The sequence below is a fragment of the Podarcis raffonei genome, chromosome 13, assembly GCF_027172205.1.
Source record: "Podarcis raffonei isolate rPodRaf1 chromosome 13, rPodRaf1.pri, whole genome shotgun sequence".
In the NCBI taxonomy this organism is placed as follows: domain Eukaryota; kingdom Metazoa; phylum Chordata; class Lepidosauria; order Squamata; family Lacertidae; genus Podarcis; species Podarcis raffonei.
The window spans coordinates 2845085-2866487 of NC_070614.1; the positions used below are offsets into that span (position 1 = coordinate 2845085).

Below are 21403 nucleotides of genomic sequence, written 5' to 3' on the forward strand. Positions count from 1 at the left end.
TGAGTCAACAGTTTGAAGCAACAACAAAAAAAGCTGCAGCAACAGAAGTACAGTATCCAGATCAAGGGAAGCAATGTTGTTGTTGTTTAGTCGTTTAGTCATGTCCGACTCTTCGTGACCCCATGGACTAGAGCACGCCAGGCACTCCTGTCTTCCACTGCCTCCCACAGCAATAGTACCACTCTACTCTGCCTTAGAGAGACCACACGTGGTATACAGTTCTGGGCACCACAATTTAAGAAGGATATTGACAAGCTGGAGCATGGGCAAAAGAGGTCAACCAAAATGATCAAGGGTCTGGAGGCCAAGCCTTAAGACAAATGTTTGAGGGAGTTGGGTGTGTTTAGCCTGGAAAAGAGGAGACTGAGAGAAGAAATGATAGTCATCTAATATCTTAAGAGCTGTCACATGGAAAAGCAGGCTTGTTTTCTCCTACTCCAGAAGTTGGGACACAAACCAATGGATTCAAGTTACAAGGAAAGAGATTTTGACTAAACATCAGGAATATCTTTCTGACAGTAAGAGCTGTTAGACAGTGGAACGGACTCCCTTGTGAGGTTACGGGACTGCCTTCATTGGAGGTTTTTAAGCAAAGGTTGGGTGGCCACCTGTCACGGATGCTTTAGCATTGCAAGCGGTTGAACTAGGTTCCTTCCAACTCTACAATTCTATATTTCTATTAACACTTTGAATAATGTGTACAATTCTGGCCAGCACACCTCAGCAAGGATAATATAGAACTGAAGTTCAGAAATAATAGACCAGAATTATTATGGGTCTGAAGCAACTACCCTATGGAGGCAAGGGGCTTTATTTTATTTTAGAGAAAAGGCAAAGTGGGGCATGAATTATGCAGCAAGTGGAAAAAGTGGACAGAGAGAATTTTTTCTCCCTCTCTCATTATACTAGAGTCCCACGTCATATGAGATTTTAAAGCAAGAAATTTTAAAGCTTTACCTTTTAGTTGTTTCCGAACAAGTTTACCAGATTCAAGCCATCTCTGCAAATATTTTTAAAAAAACAAAGTTAGGAAGCTTTCTGACTGCATTTTTTTTAAAAAAAAATATTGAATATGAATATGTTTCCTTACTGCTGAATCTGCTGAGTCTTCACAGTGCTGCAAACCAAAATATTCCTTCTCTGTCACACCCAAGTGATTAAAGGCCAAATCCAACAACACCTGGCCAGTATCTTGTTTCTGCAAAATAAAAGTAAAAGTATTTAGAAAGCTAATCTTTGCCACACAGAGTGCTTTAAAAATGTAGTTTCACTAACATTTACATATAAAAGGGAAATTACTACTAGGAATAAATGGAAGAACTGCTATCATTATTAAACTGAATGTCAAGCTCTCTTCATAAACAGTTTATAGCTCAGCCACAAGCCAGAGCCTGCTCACTTTCTTACACCAGATTAACTAATTCTCAAACCATTTTTTTTTACCTTTCCAGCAGCGTGCTTATGGACACTCCATTCACAAGGTAATTTTTTTTGCAGGACTGCCTATATAGCTGAGCCTTCAAAATCCTGTTACATGAAAGGTTCTGGGCACCTGGGATGCAATATTTACTATGACAAGCTATGTAAATTTCCTTAGGACATCCCTAATTTCATTGGAGAAATCCTTTTAATATCCAGAATTTGAGAACTTCTTAAAACATTAAAAGATTAATGTAAGCACCATCCACCCTCTCTCCCTTGATGGGTGCCATGTCCTCTCAAGAGTGTTTTCTTGTGTAAATACAGATAATGGGACTCCAATATTGGAGATTCATCAGAATAAAACAACACGGAGATGTCAGACTTACCGTATGTTTATGTTTGTGGCATAAACAAAACAACTATGTGTAGGCTACTGCTGGCTTCATGAGGTGCATTCAGCAGACTGACAAAGTGGGCTTAAATGTGCAGTCTTAAAAATGCCATAATATTCCTCCTAATATTCCATAACATTTCTCCTAAATAACGGGGTTTGGGGGAAGAGGGGAGGTCACAAACCTCTCCAAAGGAGCCTTCCAACGCCTGATTATGTGAACAAGAAACCTGCATAGAGCTAGGCACAGTTCAAAAATGAATATGTACCTGTATTACATATAAACAGAATTGTTTTGGGAAAAAAATGCTGTATACAAACACACCTCCTGTAAGCAGACCTATACAATCCGGAGCTCATTAGTTAGCAACCATCTCCTACATGAATACTATGTCTAAAGAATGTGTTTCTTTGAAAAAAATTAAAAATCAACAGGTCAGCATTCAAATAGCCTGAGAGCATATCCAGACATCTTTTTAAATTTTAAGAAGGGAAAGGAAATAATGCTCCAACCAAGTACCAACCAAATATTTTATATCAAAAGAAGTAACTTTCCACACTGCTCTGCCTCCGTTTCTGAAGCATTCTGGCACTCAACAACTCATCTGATGTCCTAACAGTTCCACAGTAAGTGCTATCATGGGTCCCATTGTGACTCAGGTCCTGTTGCTAAGGATATGCTGCCAACTGCATCAGCACAACAATACTGGTCCTCCAGCAGGAGTGCACTTGCAAGCACAGTCTTCTCACTTGAGTCAAGTTTCTGTCCCACTCTTCAACAGTTGACCAGGAAGGGCATGTCAAGTGTTGGGACACCTCAGCTACTGATTTGGCTATTAATTTTAGAGCTCTGCTTATAGACTTAAGAACTGTGTACTAATGCTAAGACTACGCACTGACTTTTTGAACAAAGCTTGCAGGTTTCCTTGAGCTGAGAGTCCAAGTTTCGTGACTGGGGCTTGGAGCTACGACAAGCGCTTTGCATTGACTTCAAAGTGATGGTAAGGGCAGGGTTAACTCCATATCTAAGTACGAAAGCAGTACCTGGAAGTTGGGTTTGAGCACCCACCCTTATCAAGGAGTCCGGATAGCTTAGTTGGCTGGGGCGTGGTGCTGATAACACCAAGGTTGCAGGTTTGATCCCCATATGGGACAACTGCATTTTCCTGCATTGCAGGGGGCTGGGCTCAGTGATCCTCAGGGTCCCTTCCAACTCTACAATTCTATGATTCTAAGGATATATTGGTTTCACATTCTGAGCTTGCTCTCTGATTAGCATATGAACCAGAAGAGACTTCTAAGGAACAGAATATGCCACAACAGGATGATGAGCTCCTTACTATCCAACAATTTTCTCAATTTTAAACAAATATGCACATTGCATTATAAAGTTGTCACTTGGCAGGTATCTTGGAGAGCCAGTGTGGTGTAGTGGTTAAGAGCGGTAGTCTCGTATTCTGGGGAACCGGGTTCGCGTCTCCGCTCCTCCACATGCAGCTGCTGGGTGACCTTGGGCCAGTCACCCTTCTCTGAAGTCTCTCAGCCCCACTCACCTCACAGAGTGTTTGTTGTGGGGGAGGAAGGGAAAGGAGAATGTGAGCCGCTTTGAGACTCCTTAAAGGGAGTGAAAGGCGGGATATCAAATCCAAACTCTTCTTCTTCTAGGTCCACATTCAATACTGAGTGTGTTCAAAGTACTGTCTCAGCAGCAATAACCCCAGAAAAGTACCGTAACAAAAGCAATAACCCCAAGATTCTTAGCACATGGAAATATAATTGTCCCAATGAATTTCAGACATGATTTGCTTTCAGGCTACATGAGACACGTTGATGACAACAGAGGCTGGGAAGTGGACCTTCTAATTTTGAGGAAATAGCAGGTGGGAAGGGGACCTTCCATGCATCTCAAACAGTTCCTTTCCACAGAAGTGTCCATGGGAAAGAAATATCAGAACTGAACTATCAGACTAGCTGACATGTTGATATTCCTGGCCTACATACCATTTTCCAACCCAGTTTTGGCACAAATAAGACAGAAGCTTCATTTCAAGGACCTGTCCAGGTTGTCCAGTATAATGCAATACTCTCAATGGTAAAAGCTATAGACATTGCATGATTCAATCACCAGACATTCCCCAAGAGCCAATTACACATGATGTGCTGAATGCACATAAATAAAAAACTGCAGACATTTGTCGCTGATAAACTTTCAACCTACATGCACCAAATAAAAAAAAAAGTTATCAAAATATTTCTTCCATATATGCAGTGCAGTTAGCATTAAAAAAAACCAACAACATACCTCAGCTATCTGAACTGATTGTGACCTTTCATCCATAGATGCTGGCAGGTCTATTGATGTCATTAACCTCTTGAAACAAGAGATGTGGACTATGCCACTATCACTGGCTACAAGAAGAGAATATTTCACAGCTAAGTTTGAAAGAAACCTGGATTCTAACATGTTCTGTAATGGATGGTATGGCAGTAATTCAGACCATGGGAAACCCAAGGATGTAGTGACCTTTGAAGACTAAGCAGACTTGTTTAAAGTGAGTACGGTATCTTGTCCAGTTTCAATGAATGTTACACCACAACAGATGTTGTATTTGACTGCTTCAAGAAACCATCTATTAAGGATGTTACCATGCCAAAATTGGAAAAGGAAGGAAAACAAAGAGTTTTAGCAGCAGTTTTTCAGAACCAATTTGCTTTTGTGAAGTTGATGTTGTGCAGTGAAGGATCAAATATCTGATATGCAACAGTTTCTCAAGTTTCCAAATTGGACCAGAAACCCCAAAACACAGGGGCCCCATGCTTTACAGATATCACACATTTCAAAATCCCAAGACTTACACTAACTTTGAAGCTTTGCATTGAGCCATCCAAAAAGCGGACACTGCAAATGATCTCAGATCGGGTCCGTTCCTTTGGTAGTTCTGATGCTCGAATGTTATTTATTCTCCCACCTAGTGCTCGTAACCGAGAGTTCATAACTGTTGCTGAACAACCTGCAAAGAAAGATGCCAAAGTATATTTTTACATGTGACAGACATATGCTTTTGGTTATATACAAGCTTTCCTTTAAACTGCTTTGAAGTTTTACAGTATATAAATATACAGTATATAAATTCTGTGCATGTAAGTAAGTAAATAAAACTCTTCCTCTAAATTCACCACACATGCCACATCAAGATGTACAATACAGTGGTGCCTCGCAAGACGAAATTAATTCGTTCTGCAAGTTTTTTCTTCTTGCGAGTTTTTCGTCTTGCGAAGCACGGTTTCCCATAGGAATGCATTGAAAATCAATCAATGCGTTCCTATGGAGACCGTCCGGGGACAGAGGGGAAGCGCCGTGCGCCTTCCCCTCTGTCCCCGGACCTGTTTAAAGCAAGGGGCGGTGGGGAGAAGATTGCTTCTCCCCGTTGCCTGCCCCGCAATCTCCGGGGACAGAGGGGAAGGCGTGCGCGCCTTCCCCTCTGTCCCCGGACCTGTTTAAAGCAAGGGGCGGCGGGGAGAAGATTGCTTCTCCCCGTTGCCTGCCCCGCAATCTCCGGGGACAGAGGGGAAGGCGCGCGCGCCTTCCCTTCTTCCCCGGACCTGTTTTAAAGCAAGGGAAGGGGCAGCAGGGAGAATCGCTTCTCCCCGTTGCCGCCCCTTGGTTCAAAAGGGGTCCGGGGAGAGAGGGGAAGGCGCGCGCGCCTTCCCCTCTGTCCCCTCTTTTGAAGCAAGGGGCGGAGGGGAGAAGATCGCTTCTCCCCGTTGCCGCCCCTTGCTTCAAAAGGGGTCCGGGGACAGAGGGGAAGGCACATGCGCCTTCCCCTCTGTCCCCGGAGATTGCGGGGCTGGCAACGGGGAGAAGCGATCTTCTCCCCGCCGCCCCTTGCTTCAAAAGAGGTCCGGGGACAGCGGGGAAGACGCTGAAAAAATAATAATATTTTTTCAGATATCAATAGAGAATATTGTAGGTCCTGATCATTTGCAGATGGTGATTTGCATAAAAAGTCAGGTTTATCAACACAAGTGAGGTGTATCATTTTAGATTCTATATTGTCATTACGTAATGCAAATTTTGTTTGAGGGCTGCCATTTTTCTGAGTGCATTAGAGCCAGCAGCATGACTGTTGATAACACTATGGCTAAGATGGGGACTTGTGTAGTGGAAGACTCTGTAGAGTGGTCCCCCAGCATCATCCAGTTCTCCAGTTGTTGTGAACCAAATCTTGTTCTCTGGATCACCCCTCCAGGAATCATTTCCTCTTCCACTTCATGTGCATGGGGCAGCATTTCACTCCTGTCAAAGTGGAGGGGCTTCCATTTGGGGTTTCAGCCACTCCATTATATTAGGGGGGGTTTCTTCCCCCTCCAGCAGTCAGTTAGCATTCTATACCCAGTGAGAGTACGTAGTCCTAACATACCTGGAATTAGGCAAATGTATGTCCATTTGCCCCACCCAAATTTAAAAAAAATTAATAATGGAAGGGAGAGCCCAAAATAGAAAAAGGAAAAAAACAGGGCGCATATTCAGAGGGCACAAAATAGGACAAAAATGGGAAATGGGGAGAGAGAGAAAATGAAGTGGCTGGCAACCTGAACAGAACTGCCACATTTTGCTATAGGCCATGCTTGTAACCCTTAATCACATTTTAAAATCACATTGCACTTTCATACAATGACTGCCAATTCACTCATTTCCTTAACTGAAGCCTTGAGGAATTCTATTGCTTCCTTGAGAGAGTGTGGTCACTTGAATAGCAAAGCCATAGTATAAATAAATAAATAAATAAATAAAATAATAAGACAGGTTCATATAATAGAACTGCAACATCTCTAATGCCAAGGTGGAGCTTGTGTATAACTTCCACTATTTTTCATTAAAGCAATGATGCACCTCAGTACAGTCATTGTTACATGCAGTTTGCCTAACAGAACAAGAAGATGGTCCAGGTTCCTGCAACACATTTTATGCTGCTTGCCTGAGATGTACAGACTTAACTAAGTATATATATTTTCTCCCAGGCACCGCTACAGCCTGATTAATGCTCTCTACCTATAGTTAAACTTTAAACAGTGTTGACCATGCTGTGTTGACTATGCTGTTTATAGTTCATGTGTGAGTGGTGCTTTCCACTCTGGTGTAAAGAAGGGCTTTATTTATTCATGAATTATATGCATGCAATGTAGGGATTTTTCAAACTTGTGAAACACTCTCTGCAGTACTATTTTCTTGATTGTCTGTAACTTCTACAGTTTCCACAGTTCTTGCAAAAGTCTCTGCTATGAGCCACATCTTAATATTAGCGCCCATTTTAGAAGAGGTAAAGGTAAAGAAGCCATGGATGGTTAAGTCCAGTCAAAGGCAACTTCATCTTGCTTCAGGCCAAGGAAGCAGACATTGGTCCAGAGACAGCTTTCTGGGTCATGTGGACAGCATGACTAAACCACTTTGGCACAGGGGAACATCATGACAGACACCACAGCGCACAGAAATGCCATTTATTTTCCCACCGTAGTGATACCTATTTATCAACTTGCACTGGTATGCTTTTGAAGTGCTAGGTTGGCAGAAGCTGGGAAAGAGCCACGGGAGCTCACCCTGTCACAGAGATTCGAACTGCCAACCTTCTGATCAGCAAGCCCAAGAGGCTCAGTGGTTTAGATCACAGTGCCACCCGCGTCTCTTTACCATTTATCTTTACCATTTTAGTACTTTCTGCTTTCAAGGAGATGCTGAGTCTTAACAATAGAGCTCCATCTTGGAATTCTGAGTGCTTTAGACTTTGAGATGGCATCTTGCCACATGAAATCTCATATTTATAGCATGGTTTTTGTGCAGATCACACTTCTGCCTGTCTGTCCAAATCAGTGTTCCATTACCACCAAATAAAAGGGTTCACAGTACAGAACTTAAAACATGGGGAAGTGAGGAATGGATTGTTTCCTTCTGAACTGTTATCTAAAGAACTGGGAACAAAAATCTGTTATCCCCAATAATATTGTTCTAGTATCTTTAGAGAATACTAAAGGAAATAATTTTAAGAACAAATGGAGAAGGAAGAAAAGACATTCAATTCCAAAGTCTTTTGGACATCCCCCCCTCCCCAGAACTAGTTAAAGAGCATAACTATCAGATTCTACTCCCTTGATTCACGTGTCACAGTAAGGCAAACTATGACTTACCAGGATTGCATAAATGTAAAGGCTCCCAAAGAGGAGAGTGCAGCTGCTGTGTCCCTCCCCAGTCTTTATTCCTGTACTGTGCTGTACTAAGCCAAGGTTTGGCTTAGAATATCAGCCAAAGCTAGGCTTGTGGTTAAAGCTCTCTCCTCAAAGATCACAAGCTGTAGCCAACCTTCATTGCAACCAATTTTGAATCCACTTTCCTCCATAGCCAATTTAAACACCCAAAAGTTCTTAAAGCTGCATTTCTGTCTCTCTCACACCCAATGGAAAGAGACTAAGAAATGCTTTAAGTGGAACATTTTGAATCAGTCTTAAGGATCAACCCATTAAAAGCAGGTGCTAAAGATACATACTACGTGAAAAGTTACATTAATAAATCTGTGTCCAAAACCTCATGACCACAACAAATGCCCTACTATTATAATCTACCAATGAGTTCCCTTCTTTGTTACAGGGGCTCCAGGCCAAGCTCTCTTATGCACCTCTCTTTACATAGATGGTGGTGGCTTGGATATATAAGCATCCATAGTCAGAAAACTGAACATGTTATACTTAAATGTTCCATTGTGAATTAATTACCTTATAGCATGTTTTCACTATCATTCATTTTTATTTGCTTCAAAATAAAGTCTATGTGAAGCTTTTAACCTGGACACTAATGGGAATGATTAGAGACAGTCAAAAGCAATCAACTCTCAGTATTTTATTGTTTTCCTTATTGCAATGTGTGTGTGTTTTTACTGGCAACTAAAATATTTACTTCTCCATAATTAATTTTTGCATGCTGAAGTGATTCCTGAAGAATGTGGGCACCGTGCCAAGTTGACAAGCTGTGTAAATTAATCTCACACAATGGCAAGGCACATGGATTATTCCTCATGGTCCAAGTGTTATGTTTCAAGAGGCAACTCTGCTGCACTGAACATTTAGTAGAACTACTTGCTCATGGGAGGAGGGGGAAGGGAAGGTAAATTAGGAACAATATAATTTTCTGCACTTTCCATTATAGAGAGCAAAACTACCGATACTCATTTTACAGCTACCGCTATTAACTTTGATTTCTTTAATCTCACTGAACTGGTCAACACTGATATCTTCTTCAAGAAGGATAGGTACTTCAGTGTGAAAATGCTACATAGAATAGCAATGGGAAATTTTTTTGTTTGGTTCACATCTAAATAAAAATCTAGGTAATATACACTTCCTGAAACAATATGTGAACCAAAACCTAGGTATCCTTCAAAACGGAAATCCTTTGAAGTCCCCCAACCCAAATGAAAGTATGTATATTAGGGAAACAAGTGCATAAAAATGACAGCCAGTGAGTGTAGTGGTTAGGGTGTGAGACTTAAATCCCCACTCATGAAGCTCGCTGAGTAACCTTGGGCCAAACACTGCCTCTCATCCTAACCTACCTCACAGGGTTGCTGTGCTAATTAGTGAGGAGGGAGAGAACTATGTATACCACCTCTGGAAAAAGAGCAACCAGTCTCAGCAGTGGAGGCACATCACATAATCTGAATCTGTTAGGCAGCGATGTTCTGCTTTGCTTTTTGATTGATGTGGTTACTTTTGGATGTTCTTGAGCAGGCACAGTGAGTGGCTGTGGCAGTAGTAGCAGTGCAGGTGGCCACAACAGTCCTAAGACTTTGGAGGCTGATAAGGGCAGCCCACACAGATCTGCAGCCAGCAGGAATTCACATGCCATTGCCTATTTTGTTCTCTTGGGCTCCAATGGTAGTAGAAGGTTCATTGAAGGTGACATCGGCACCCTGGAGTATGGGAGGTTCTGTTACCTGGACAGAAAGTAGAATCATAGAATCATAGAATCATAGAGTTGGAAGAGACCACAAGGGCCATCGAGTCCAACCCCCTGCCAAGCAGGAAACACCATCAGAGCACTCCTGACATACGGTTGTCAAGCCTCTGCTTAAAGACCTCCAAAGAAGGAGACTCCACCACACTCCTTGGCAGCAAATTCCACTGTCGAACAGCTCTTACTGTCAGGAAGTTCTTCCTAATGTTTAGGTGGAATCTTCTTTCTTGTAGTTTGGATCCATTGCTCCGTGTCCGCTTCTCTGGAGCAGCAGAAAACAACCTTTCTCCCTCCTCTATGTGACATCCTTTTATATATTTGAACATGGCTATCATATCACCCCTTAACCTCCTCTTCTCTAGGCTAAACATGCCCAGCTCCCTTAGCCGTTTCTCATAAGGCATCGTTTCCAGGCCTTTGACCATTTTGGTTGCCCTCCTCTGGACACGTTCCAGTTTGTCAATGTCCTTCTTGAACTGTGGTGCCCAGAACTGGACACAGTACTCCAGGTGAGGTCTGACCAGAGCAGAATACAGTGGCACTATTACTTCCCTTGATCTAGATGCTATACTCCTATTGATGCAGCCCAGAATTGCATTGGCTTTTTTAGCTGCCGCGTCACACTGTTGGCTCATGTCAAGTTTGTGGTCAACCAAGACTCCTAGATCCTTTTCACATGTAGTGCTCTCAAGCCAGGTGTCACCCATCTTGTATTTGTGCCTCTCATTTTTTTTGCCCAAGTGCAATACTTTACATTTCTCCCTGTTAAAATTCATCTTGTTTGTTTTGGCCCAGTTCTCTAATCTGTCAAGGTCGTTTTGAAGTGTGATCCTGTCCTCTGGGGTGTTAGCCACCCCTCCCAGTTTGGTGTCATCTGCAAATTTGATCAGGATGCCCTTGAGTCCATCATCCAAGTCGTTGATAAAGATGTTGAATAAGACCGGGCCCAAGACAGAACCCTGTGGCACCCCACTAGTCACTCTTCTCCAGGATGAAGAGGAACCATTGATGAGCACCCTTTGGGTTCGGTCAGTCAGCCAGTTACAAATCCACTGAGTGGTAGCATAGTCAAGACCGCATTTTACCAGCTTCTTTACAAGAATATCATGGGGCACCTTGTCAAATGCCTTGCTGAAATCAAGGTAGGCTACATCCACTGCGTTCCCTTCATCTACCAGGCTTGTAATTCTGTCAAAAAACGAGATCAGGTTAGTCTGACATGACTTATTTTTCAGAAATCCATGCTGACTATTGGTGATCACAGCATTCCTTTCCAGGTGCTCACAGACTGTTTGCTTAATGATCTGCTCCAGAATCTTCCCTGGTATTGATGTCAGACTGACTGGGCGGTAATTATTTGGGTCCTCTCTTTTCCCCTTTTTGAAAATAGGGACAACATTTGCCCTCCTCCAGTCTGCCGGGACTTCGCCTGTTCTCCAGGAATTCTCAAAGATGACTGCCAGTGGTTCTGAAATCACATCTGCCAGTTCTTTTAATACTCTTGGATGCAGTTCATCTGGCCCTGGAGACTTGAATACATCTAGACTAGCCAAGTATTCTTGTACTATCTCCTTAGTTATTCTGGGCTGTGTTTCCTCTGCTGAATCATTTGCTCCAAATTCTTCAGGTCGGGCATTGTTTTCTTTATCGGAGAAGACTGAGGCAAAGAAGGCATTGAGGAGTTCAGCCCTTTCTGTGTCCCCTGTTTGCATTTCACCATCTTCTCCTCTGAGTGACCCCACTGTTTCTTTGTTCTTCCTTTTGCTACGAACATACCCATAAAAGCCTTTTTTGTTGCTTTTAACCTCTCTAGCAAGCCTGAGTTCATTCTGTGCTTTAGCTTTTCTGACTTTGTGTCTACACGTGCTGGCTATTTGTTTGAATTCCTCTTTGGTGGTTTCCAAACAGTGGTGCGTTATCTGCAAGCAACTCTGAGGGCCTTGCTCTGTCTTCTCTCTAGTATTTTCACCAGGTATGCTACTTGGGAGTTTTTAGAGCTGGTATGGGGTGAAGCACAACATTCTGGACAGATCTGGACAGATCACGGTTCCTTTGCAGGTAGAAGGATAGGCCTGGGTTCTGGGGACACTGAGGGTTAAAGGTCCTCCTAGTTACGGATTGTCATTTGCTTCAAGTGACCAAATCAGAGGCAATAAGTAGATCAATTCACTCTTACATATAGGGTGCTTACCACTAAACTGAGGAATGCTAAGCCGTGCAAGATTCATGGCAAGGAGGAACTAGGATAATTGTTATGATGTATTATTTGGGAGAGTGCAGACACAGTTGTGGAGTGGGCCCCTTTGGTAAAGTATTTAGATGCTATTCACAGAGCTTACTGTTCACATTAGCTTGACAAGGGGGCAGCATCCCATTTGCAGATCTTTGCTGAGGTCTGTAGGGATTGCCTTGACTGAATGATCATCAAGAAGTATCTGGAGGAGAGTCCTTTATTAAGCATTCTGTGCGGTTTCCTCTTGAACAGTTTGAATTCACTGGAGTTTTCTGCAGTATAGTGTCTGCACTGGGCTACTTCTTGGGAGCTTTGCCTCTCATTCTTTCTGAATTGGGGTTGCTGCTATGGCTGCAAAGAGGATGCAATGACAGCTGGCATTCTGGGGCATATCAGATGTGCATGCACCCTGGTGACTCGACTAGCACTAAGGGCTACTCTAAGGGCCAAACGGAACTGTCCTTTTCCTGTAACTGGTAGACCATTGGTGAAGGAGCAGCCAGGTTATAATCCAATGGGTGATGTTATTTGGCACTAGGTAAGGGGGAGTTTGAATAGTTGCCTCACCTGACCTGACTGCATCGTCCAGGAGGCAGCAAGAGGCTGGCACTCCCTCCTCAACAGCTCAGTACCAAGTCCAAGGTAGTTTGGGGACTCTCCTTCATCACCCTATCTGGGTTGTGCAATTGCTAGTACCATTGTGTTGGATTTGAACACTGGATTTGAGTGAAATTCAGAAATTGCTGAATTCCAAAAAAGTGGTGCCTGGTGAATTACCTGAGAAATGAAAAATATCTCCGTGGCACACTTTCTCAGAAATCTCAAGAACGATAGGCCTCAATAAACACAGCACAGCACACCATTGCGCACCCGCATGGCCCCACAGTATGCCAACATCTTCATGGCAGATTTAGAACAACGTTTCCTAAACTCCTACCCAAACCTCTCTTGTACCTGTGACACATTGATGATATTTTTATTATCTGGAACATGGTCAGCAGACCCTGGACACCTTCCACCAGGCATTCAATGACTTTCACCCCACCATCAACCTAACAATGAACCAATCTATGCAAGAAATACATTTTTTGGACAATACTATAAAAATACAGGATGGGTGTATAGACACCACCTTATACCGTGAACCAACTGACTGACAAACATATCTACACGCTTCTAGCTACCATCCCAAACATACGAAACAATCCATTGTACATAGCCAGGCCCTACGTTACAGCTGCAGAGATCTACGGCAAACCTTTTTAGAACTAAAATATCTGCCTGATGAAGTTAAACAACAGATCAACAGAGCCAGACTGATACCCAGAGAGAACTTGCTGCAAGACAGACCCAAAAAAGAAAGTAACAGAATACCGCTATTAATCACATACAGCTCCCAAGTTAAAACAGTTCAATGCATCACCAGAGATCTACAACCTCTCCTAGGCAATGAGAGTTCTGTTTCTCAAGCTCTGGGAGGAAGACCTTCCATTGCTTACAGACAGACACCCAATCTTAAACAACTCCTCACCCACAATAATACAACAACCAGACTTAACATGGACACTGGTACCAGAGCCTGCAATAAACCCAGATGCCAACTTTGCTGCCACATACACCCGGACAACACCGTTACTGGCCCCAACAACATCAAACATACCATCTCAGGGCTATTTAATTGCTCATCTTCTAACATTGTGTATGCCATCAAATGCCAACAGTGCCCTTCAGCCCTCTATATTGGACAAACAGGCCAAACACTACGCCAAAGGATAAATGGACATAAATCTGATATCAGGAATCACAAGACAGAGAAACCAGTAGGAGAACACTTCAATCTCCCAGGACATTCTATACAAGATCTCAAAGTAGCTGTCTTATTACAAAAGAATTTCAGAAATAGACTGGAAAGAGAAGTTGCTGAATTGCAACTTATTACCAAACTTAAAACCATGGAGAGACCTGGTCTGAATAGAGACATTGGATTCTTATCTCATTATACATGATAAAGCTATTTTTAGCCATCTCACCCCTTGCTTTTTCCTGTAAGACCAACTGCAGTCGTTAACAGTTGTCAACAGGTTTACCACACCTATCAGCCAATCACCCATTCCCACCACCCTTCTGAGTCTGGTGACTTCTGTTTCAGTGTATCTGAAGAAGTGTGCACGCACACGAAAGCTCATACCAATAACAAACTCAGTTGGACTCTAAGGTGCTACTGGAAGGATTTTGTTTGTTTGTTTGTTAAGACATTTTCTGATAGCTAACTTCTGGTTTCGAAATGGCAGCCCCAGCAGGTGGTGAATGTTTACATATTTTACAAATAGATACTACAGTCTTCGCTTTTAACTTTCCAGATGAGAAGAAATGAAAAGTTGAGCAAATAGGAACAGATAATTTTGCAGGTATTAACAATACATGATAATTCAATACATGTAATTCTGAAAGTACATATCTGTACAGTGGCACCTCCGGTTACAAACTGTCCTCCTTATGCATGCTTCAGGTAACGAGCTCCACTAACCCAGAAGTAGATGCCTCTAGTTGCGACCACTGCACCGGGATGCGAGCGGAAGTCACACGCCGGCGGCACGGCGACAGAGGGAGACCCATTAGCAAAAGTGTGCCTCATGTTAATAACAGTTTGGGGTTAAGAACAGACCTCCAGAACGAATTAAGTTCATAACCGGAGGTACCACTGTACTCAGAAATAGATAAATAAAAGAATGTGGTACAAAACTTGATTTCAAGTAGTGAACAAAGCCTAAATAAAATATTCAGACAATACCATTATGCCAGCAGTGTTAGAATGACTATAGATTCAGTAGCAAGGCAGGCTCTCTTATGAGCAGTTCCATGAGAGGGCTTACCCTTTTGTTAAAAACACTTGTAAACATAGCACTCTGGAACAAGCATTACTTCAACTAGGATATATGAGAATCAAAAAGCTAAGTGGCTAGACCTTCTTCATGCAGGCTGTTATTATCTACTGTCAAGGTATACACTGGCTTTGATCATCCTAGAGCTGTTTTACGGTTGAACCAGTAATTCACATTTCACTCCTTCAAAATTCAATCCACCCACCCTTGTCTGGTAAACAGAAAGTCAATATAAAAACCACTGCATTCTAATGAACAAAGTGAATTAACTGTGCTTATTTTTAATTATATCATACAAAGGTAAGTTTACCTCAGTCTTGCCAACACACCCACAAAAATTACATGGATGCTATGAGATGGCTCTACCCTTCTTGCCCATTGCATTTCAGTGCTGGGCACTGAGGATGGTGCTTCCTTCCTCTCATGGCCCATTTGGTTACTATTTTGTGCACAGAAGAGGGATGGAGCATCACCTACTGCAACCAGGCAAGTGCTTAAATATGACGTTTATGTATCTGTTTGCTCAAAAACTGTTGATAATTTACACAAGATAATACCACCAAGGCAACCATCTGTAAACAAACACTAAACGTCCATAAAAATTGCAAAAGTAGTTTCTTTCCCAAATAGGTTTTATCTTAAACAATAGCAAACACAGTAAATAAAGAGTTCACTTGTAATATATCAGTGGTTCAGTAACCAAATGGGTTATTACAAGGTGGCTTAAATCAGACTATGACTACCTAGAGTACATCAACACACCATCTAAGATTAGAAGAGAATGATAAAAAAAGAACTGTTGCAGCCCTGGAATCCATTTGGATCCAAGGCTGCCTGAGAAACAGATGTTCAGATCTTCAGCAAGAGGCTTTGTTTCATATCCTGCCACCATCAGAAGTGCAACATGAGACAAGGTCGGGGGGGCCACTAGGGGCGCATCAGAAGATGGCTGACAATAACATCTCTCCGACCCACACGAGGTAATTTGGAGGCTGTGATGGGAGTAAATAGCCTCCCTACCCCCCCAGGATTGTGGGGGAGGACTGCCCTTGCCTGCTGTGCCCTATACCACCCCCGAATTTGTGGGGATGGGGGCACTAGGCACAATGCCCTCCTGTGGGATTGTGGCACTCCTAGATGCCGTCTCTGATCCGCGCCACTAGCTGCAAGAACTTCAAAAGAAACAATTTGGATGAAGCAAATGCACATATTTCAAGGAAGGAGGGGGAGTAAAGACTGCTAACAGAAGAGATCTCTGATAAAACAAGACGAGTCGGAGGAACAAGTATAAATCATGAGAAGATACACCAAGACTCGGTATGGCAAAGGGACTGATGGGGGAGAGTGGGGAAAACTTTCCTTTCTTTCTTTTATGTGATTAAACAAGAATCCCCCCCCCCCACAAGTCAGAAATGTCGTTTTAAGGACTTAAGCTGTGGATTTAAGGCTGTGTGGAGATAAACTTTCGAACCAAAGCATGTTTTAAGAAGAGCGTGGAATGTATAAGGGCTTTGGAATGACGCAGTTAAAAGTGCCGTTGCCATATTGGGAAGTTCTGTCGGAGGACTTAAGTCTGGGAGGAGAAATAGAGAAGTAGAGCTGTTTTTATATTGTGGGTGAAACTCCTCAGAGGGACTTAAGAGCGACAGTTCTGTAATTAATGATGGAAAGAGCGATGTTATCTATGAAGGCGATGATATATGGAAACCATCTCGATTTGAGGATTGGAAGAACGGAAAAATTCACACAGGATTATTATTGGTGTTTATCAGCTTAAGGAGACTATCAGAAGAGATCATAAAGAAAAAAGAGAAAATATATGAACAAGATGTGATGTGGAAACAGCAAGATAAGACCGGATAGAATTATGAACTTTGTTTGGACTGATTTGGACATTAACGCAGTAGCAAGAAGATGATCAGAATCCCCCTTCGGATCTTGAAATATGGGTCCCCTCAACAAAATTTAAAATTCGGCTTTGTAATTCGGAATTTATGTGATGTGATTTGATTGGCCGGTTAATAAAAATTATTTAAAAACAAAAACAAAACATGAGACAAGGTCTTTGCAGTCGCAGTGCCCAAACCAATGGTGGACAGACTGCGGCCTATGTGGCCCACCAGTTCTCCTCATTTGGCCTGATCACCAATCTAATCCTTAAATGTATGTGGAAAATATCACAGGAATGGAAGCAAAACATTATAGGAATATATCACCTGCTTATGGCCCCTAGCACCACAGCAGACTTGCCTACGTGTTATACATATACCTCATTATGCCTTTGAGCCATATTCAGTAAATGACACTACCCACAGCTTACATGCACCCTTCTTGCCTCTGTCTCTCTCACCTACTTTATTTTTCTCTCACCCCACCCATGATCTAAATTTAGACTGCATGGGCACAAACCTGTATTTTTGCTTACATGGGTGTTATGCCCCTAAAGGTATTGTATGAAAATTGCAATCCGTAACACCCAGTTTCTAACTTTCTGTCACATATGAGTGTGATCAAACAGAAGCAGAATTCACTGTCAACTGGTACAATCACCAGGGGCAGATTTAGCACCACTCCAAACAGCTTGTGCCCACACACTTTTTGCATATAAAAGTTAATGCTTATAGAAAGGAGAATAAAGGACTGAATTTGAAGACAATGAGTGTCCCAGCCCTCAGTAAAATAAAACCTAGAGTGGTTATAAGTTCAAACCAAGCACTCAATTGCATGCAGAAGTCTTGTGCGCTGTTGACTTGCTGCACTTTTAAATGTTCAAAAACTTTAAAAAATGATAATGAAGTAAAACATACACACACACCGAACCACAGGCTTGAGGAATATATGAATCAGGGCTACACTGCAACATTTTGTTATCGGGCTTGTTTATACAAACTCCTCTACAGGAAGAGGCGTGTCATTGTTCATGTAGCCAAAACAGCACCACCCTTGCACATGAAGGAGTTATCAGCTACTTTGAAGGAATCCCAAGGTTTACAGAAGTACAGAAAATATTTAAGAAAAAGCCCTAAAGAGGATGAACCCAGAGTGGATAAAAATTAATGCTTTTTTTTAATAAAAAAAGTTTGTTATTTAAATAGGATTATTTATTTTTTTAAATCAGAATTTTAAAATAAAATGCTTTTGGAGGAAAAACCTTTCTAAAGATAGTTTTCTATTTAAGTTACATTATAGTCCAAAGGCTATTCATCAGGAAATAAGGATTTGTTTTACGTTTTTCATGTGTGCTAAAACTCAAAGTTGTGTTTTTTTAAAGTCTAACCACACCCGTTAACAAACATGGATACATATGCTATAATGTTATTGCTTTAATTAAATTGTTTAAATTGTTATTAAGGAAATTATTATTTTTCTCCTTCCAATAAAGTACAGCAGAAAAGTTGTCCAAATATAAACAGTTAACTTATTAAACCTCACAATAATTTCACAATGATCTATGTATTTTTAATAATATTACCAAATCAGTAATTTTTGATATACAGTAACTGTAAAAACTACTCTGAAAATTTATTATTCCAAAAATGAAACCTTCATCTGGTTGTAAATACATATTAAGATTATACCAGCAAGAATGAGTCTTTCTGTTAAAAAAAGTGATTTAAATCGTGATTAAAACTGATTTGATTTAAATCAAATCCACCCTGGCTGAACCCCACACAGACCAAGAATGGCCATGCCCAGTGGTCATAGATCAGAGAGAGAAAATCCAGAAGCCAGATGGGAAGGTGAACAGAATGGAGTATCATGGAGAATGACATTTTTAACTAACTGGAACAGTAAACAGAAGAACTCCACATAGCAACATTCTTTTGCAGGATCTACTTATTGTTGTTGTTGTCAAATGTATGCTAGTCTAGTCAATACAGCTGTGTCTACACATGTGGCAGAATGAAGTGACTGAATGGATAACACCATCCAGTCTGTAGGGAGCAGGTGGCGCTGTGGTCTAAACCACTGAGCGTCTTTGGCTTGCTGATCAGAAGGTCAGCGGTTCGAATCTGCGCGACGGGTATGAGCTCTCGTTGTTCTGTCCCAGCTTCTGCCAACCTAACAGTTCAAAAGCACACCAGTGCAAGTAGATAAATAGGTATGGCAGCTGCGAGAATGTAAACAGAGTTTCTGTGTGCTCTGGCTTCCGTCATGGTGTCCCGTTGCACCAGAAGCAATTTAGTCATGACCTAGAAAGCTGTCTGTGGACAAACACCTTCTCCCTTGGCCTGAAGCGAGATGAGCGCCACACCCTATAGTTGCCTTTGACTGGACATAACCGTACATGGAGGGACGCGGGTGGCACTGTGGGTTAAACCACAGAGCCTAGGACTTGCCGATCAGGTCGGCGGTTCGAATCCCCGCAACGTGGTGAGCTCCCGTTGCTCGGTCCCTGCTCCTGCCAACCTAGTAGTTCAAAAGCATGTCAAAGTGCAAGTAGACACTTTGCTGTTTACCTTCCCTCTGGCGGGAAGGTAAACAGCATTTCCGTACGCTGCTCTGGTTCGCCAGAAGCAGCTTAGTCATGCTGGCCACATGATCCGGAAGCTGTACGCCGGCTCCCTCGGCCAATAAAGTGAGATGAGCGCCGCAACCCCAGAGTCAGTCACGACAGGACCTAATGGTCAGGGGTCCCTTTACCTTTACCCGTACATTGGTCCTTTACCTTTTTTACCTTACCATCCAGTCTGCAGGGTAAGAGGGGACCGCCCTTACTCAAAATACTCCATAGAAGAAACCTAACCAAACCTAGTGAGTCATAGAATCATAGAGTTGGAAGAGACCACAAGGGCCATCGAGTCCAACCCCCTGCCAAGCAGGAAACACCATCAGAGCACTCCTGACATATGGTTGTCAAGCCTCTGCTTAAAGACCTCCAAAGAAGGAGACTCCACCACACTCCTTGGCAGCAAATTCCACTGTCGAACAGCTCTTACTGTCAGGAAGTTCTTCCTAATGTTTAGGTGGAATCTTCTTTCTTGTAGTTTGGATCCATTGCTCCGTGTCCGCTTCTCTGGAGCAGCAGAAAACAACCTTTCTCCCTCCTCTATGTGACATCCTTTTATATATTTGAACAAGGCTATCATATCACCCCTTAACCTCCTCTTCTCCAGGCTAAACATGCCCAGCTCCCTTAGCCGTTCCTCATAAGGCATCGTTTCCAGGCCTTTGACCATTTTGGTTGCCCTCCTCTGAACACGTTCCAGTTTGTCAGTGTCCTTCTTGAACTGTGGTGCCCAGAACTGGACACAGTACTCCAGATGAGCTCTGACCAGAGCAGAATACAGTGGCACTATTACTTCCCTTGATCTAGATGCTATACTCCTATTGATGCAGCCCAGAATTGCATTGGCTTTTTTAGCTGCCGCGTCACACTGTTGGCTCATGTCAAGTTTGTGGTCAACCAAGACTCCTAGATCCTTTTCACATGTACTGCTCTCAAGCCAGGTGTCACCCATCTTGTATTTGTGCCTCTCATTTTTTTTTTGCCCAAGTGCAATACTTTACATTTCTCCCTGTTAAAATTCATCTTGTTTGTTTTGGCCCAGTTCTCTAATCTGTCAAGGTCGTTTTGAGTCGGTTGGCGTTGGATCTTTATCTCTGATGTTCTAGGTTTGCTTACTTGTAGTGGTTTTCTAACATGATAATTATTCAAAATGGCTTTCCCCACCTGCAGGATACATCTCAAAACTACTACCAACACAGAGCATGGCAGAGACACAAGCATTCCTCCCCTTCCAAGACTGGGTGAGTACACCCCGCATTAACTCACTCAGGCAGTACAGTGGTACCTCGGGTTACATACGCTTCAGGTTACAGACTCCGCTAACCCAGAAATAGTGCTTCAGGTTAAGAACTTTGCTTCAGGATGAGAACAGAAATCGTGCTCCGGCGGCGCGACAGCAGCAGGAGGCCCCATTAGCTAAAGTGGTGCTTCAGGTTAAGAACAGTTTCAGGTTAAGAATGGACCTCCAGAACGAATTAAGTACTTAACCCAAGGTACCACTGTACTACTGCCAGAGGTCTGAACTGGCAGGTAGCTGTTGAGGGTCAGCAACACAAGCACAAACCACAAGCAGTGGCCACTGAGGGCACAGTAACCACCACTACCAACAGAAGAGTTGCTGGGAGTTGTTGTTGTTGCCACCCCACTCCTTCTGTGACATAATGTGATGTCACCTGTGCAGGCAGCAGCACTCCTCACCACCAGCACATAAAGGCAGAGGAGTGGTGGTTAGAAGGAACCCTGCCCTGGGTGGCAGGCTGAACTGACTGCTTCTCTGGTGGGTGATCAAGCGGCAAAGAGCAGCCACCAGAGAAGTGGGCTGTTCTCCTTGCAGTGTCTATTGCTGCTGCTGCTCAGGAGACAAGACTACTAAGGGAACTCATAGCCGTTTTATCTCTCTCCTAGTGCAACAGGGAGGCCTGATCCCAAGGACCTCACTGCCCAGAGAGAGAGCAGACGTAAC

At 42.8% G+C, this 21403-nt stretch overlaps 1 protein-coding gene and 1 long non-coding RNA gene across 7 annotated transcripts in view; one reads left to right on the top strand and one right to left on the bottom strand.

The window, feature by feature from the left end:
* PTPN3 (protein tyrosine phosphatase non-receptor type 3) overlaps positions 1 to 21403 on the bottom strand; it is a 261139-nt gene that overhangs the window by 41250 nt on the left and 198486 nt on the right. For 5 of the 6 annotated variants that reach the window (XM_053362364.1, XM_053362363.1, XM_053362367.1 and 2 more), the window contains exons 2-4: positions 4670 to 4824; positions 1091 to 1198; positions 958 to 1000 (exon numbers count right to left, since the gene is read on the bottom strand). In XM_053362364.1, the coding sequence (XP_053218339.1) occupies positions 958 to 1000; positions 1091 to 1198; positions 4670 to 4824 (306 nt within the window). The remainder of the gene's footprint in view (positions 1 to 957; positions 1001 to 1090; positions 1199 to 4669; positions 4825 to 21403) is intronic. The other variant, XM_053362369.1, reaches the window with a different exon arrangement.
* Positions 2504 to 4946, top strand: LOC128400258 (uncharacterized). The gene is made up of 2 exons (XR_008327324.1): positions 2504 to 2814; positions 4154 to 4946. It is a non-coding gene; the product is annotated as an uncharacterized LOC128400258 (long non-coding RNA).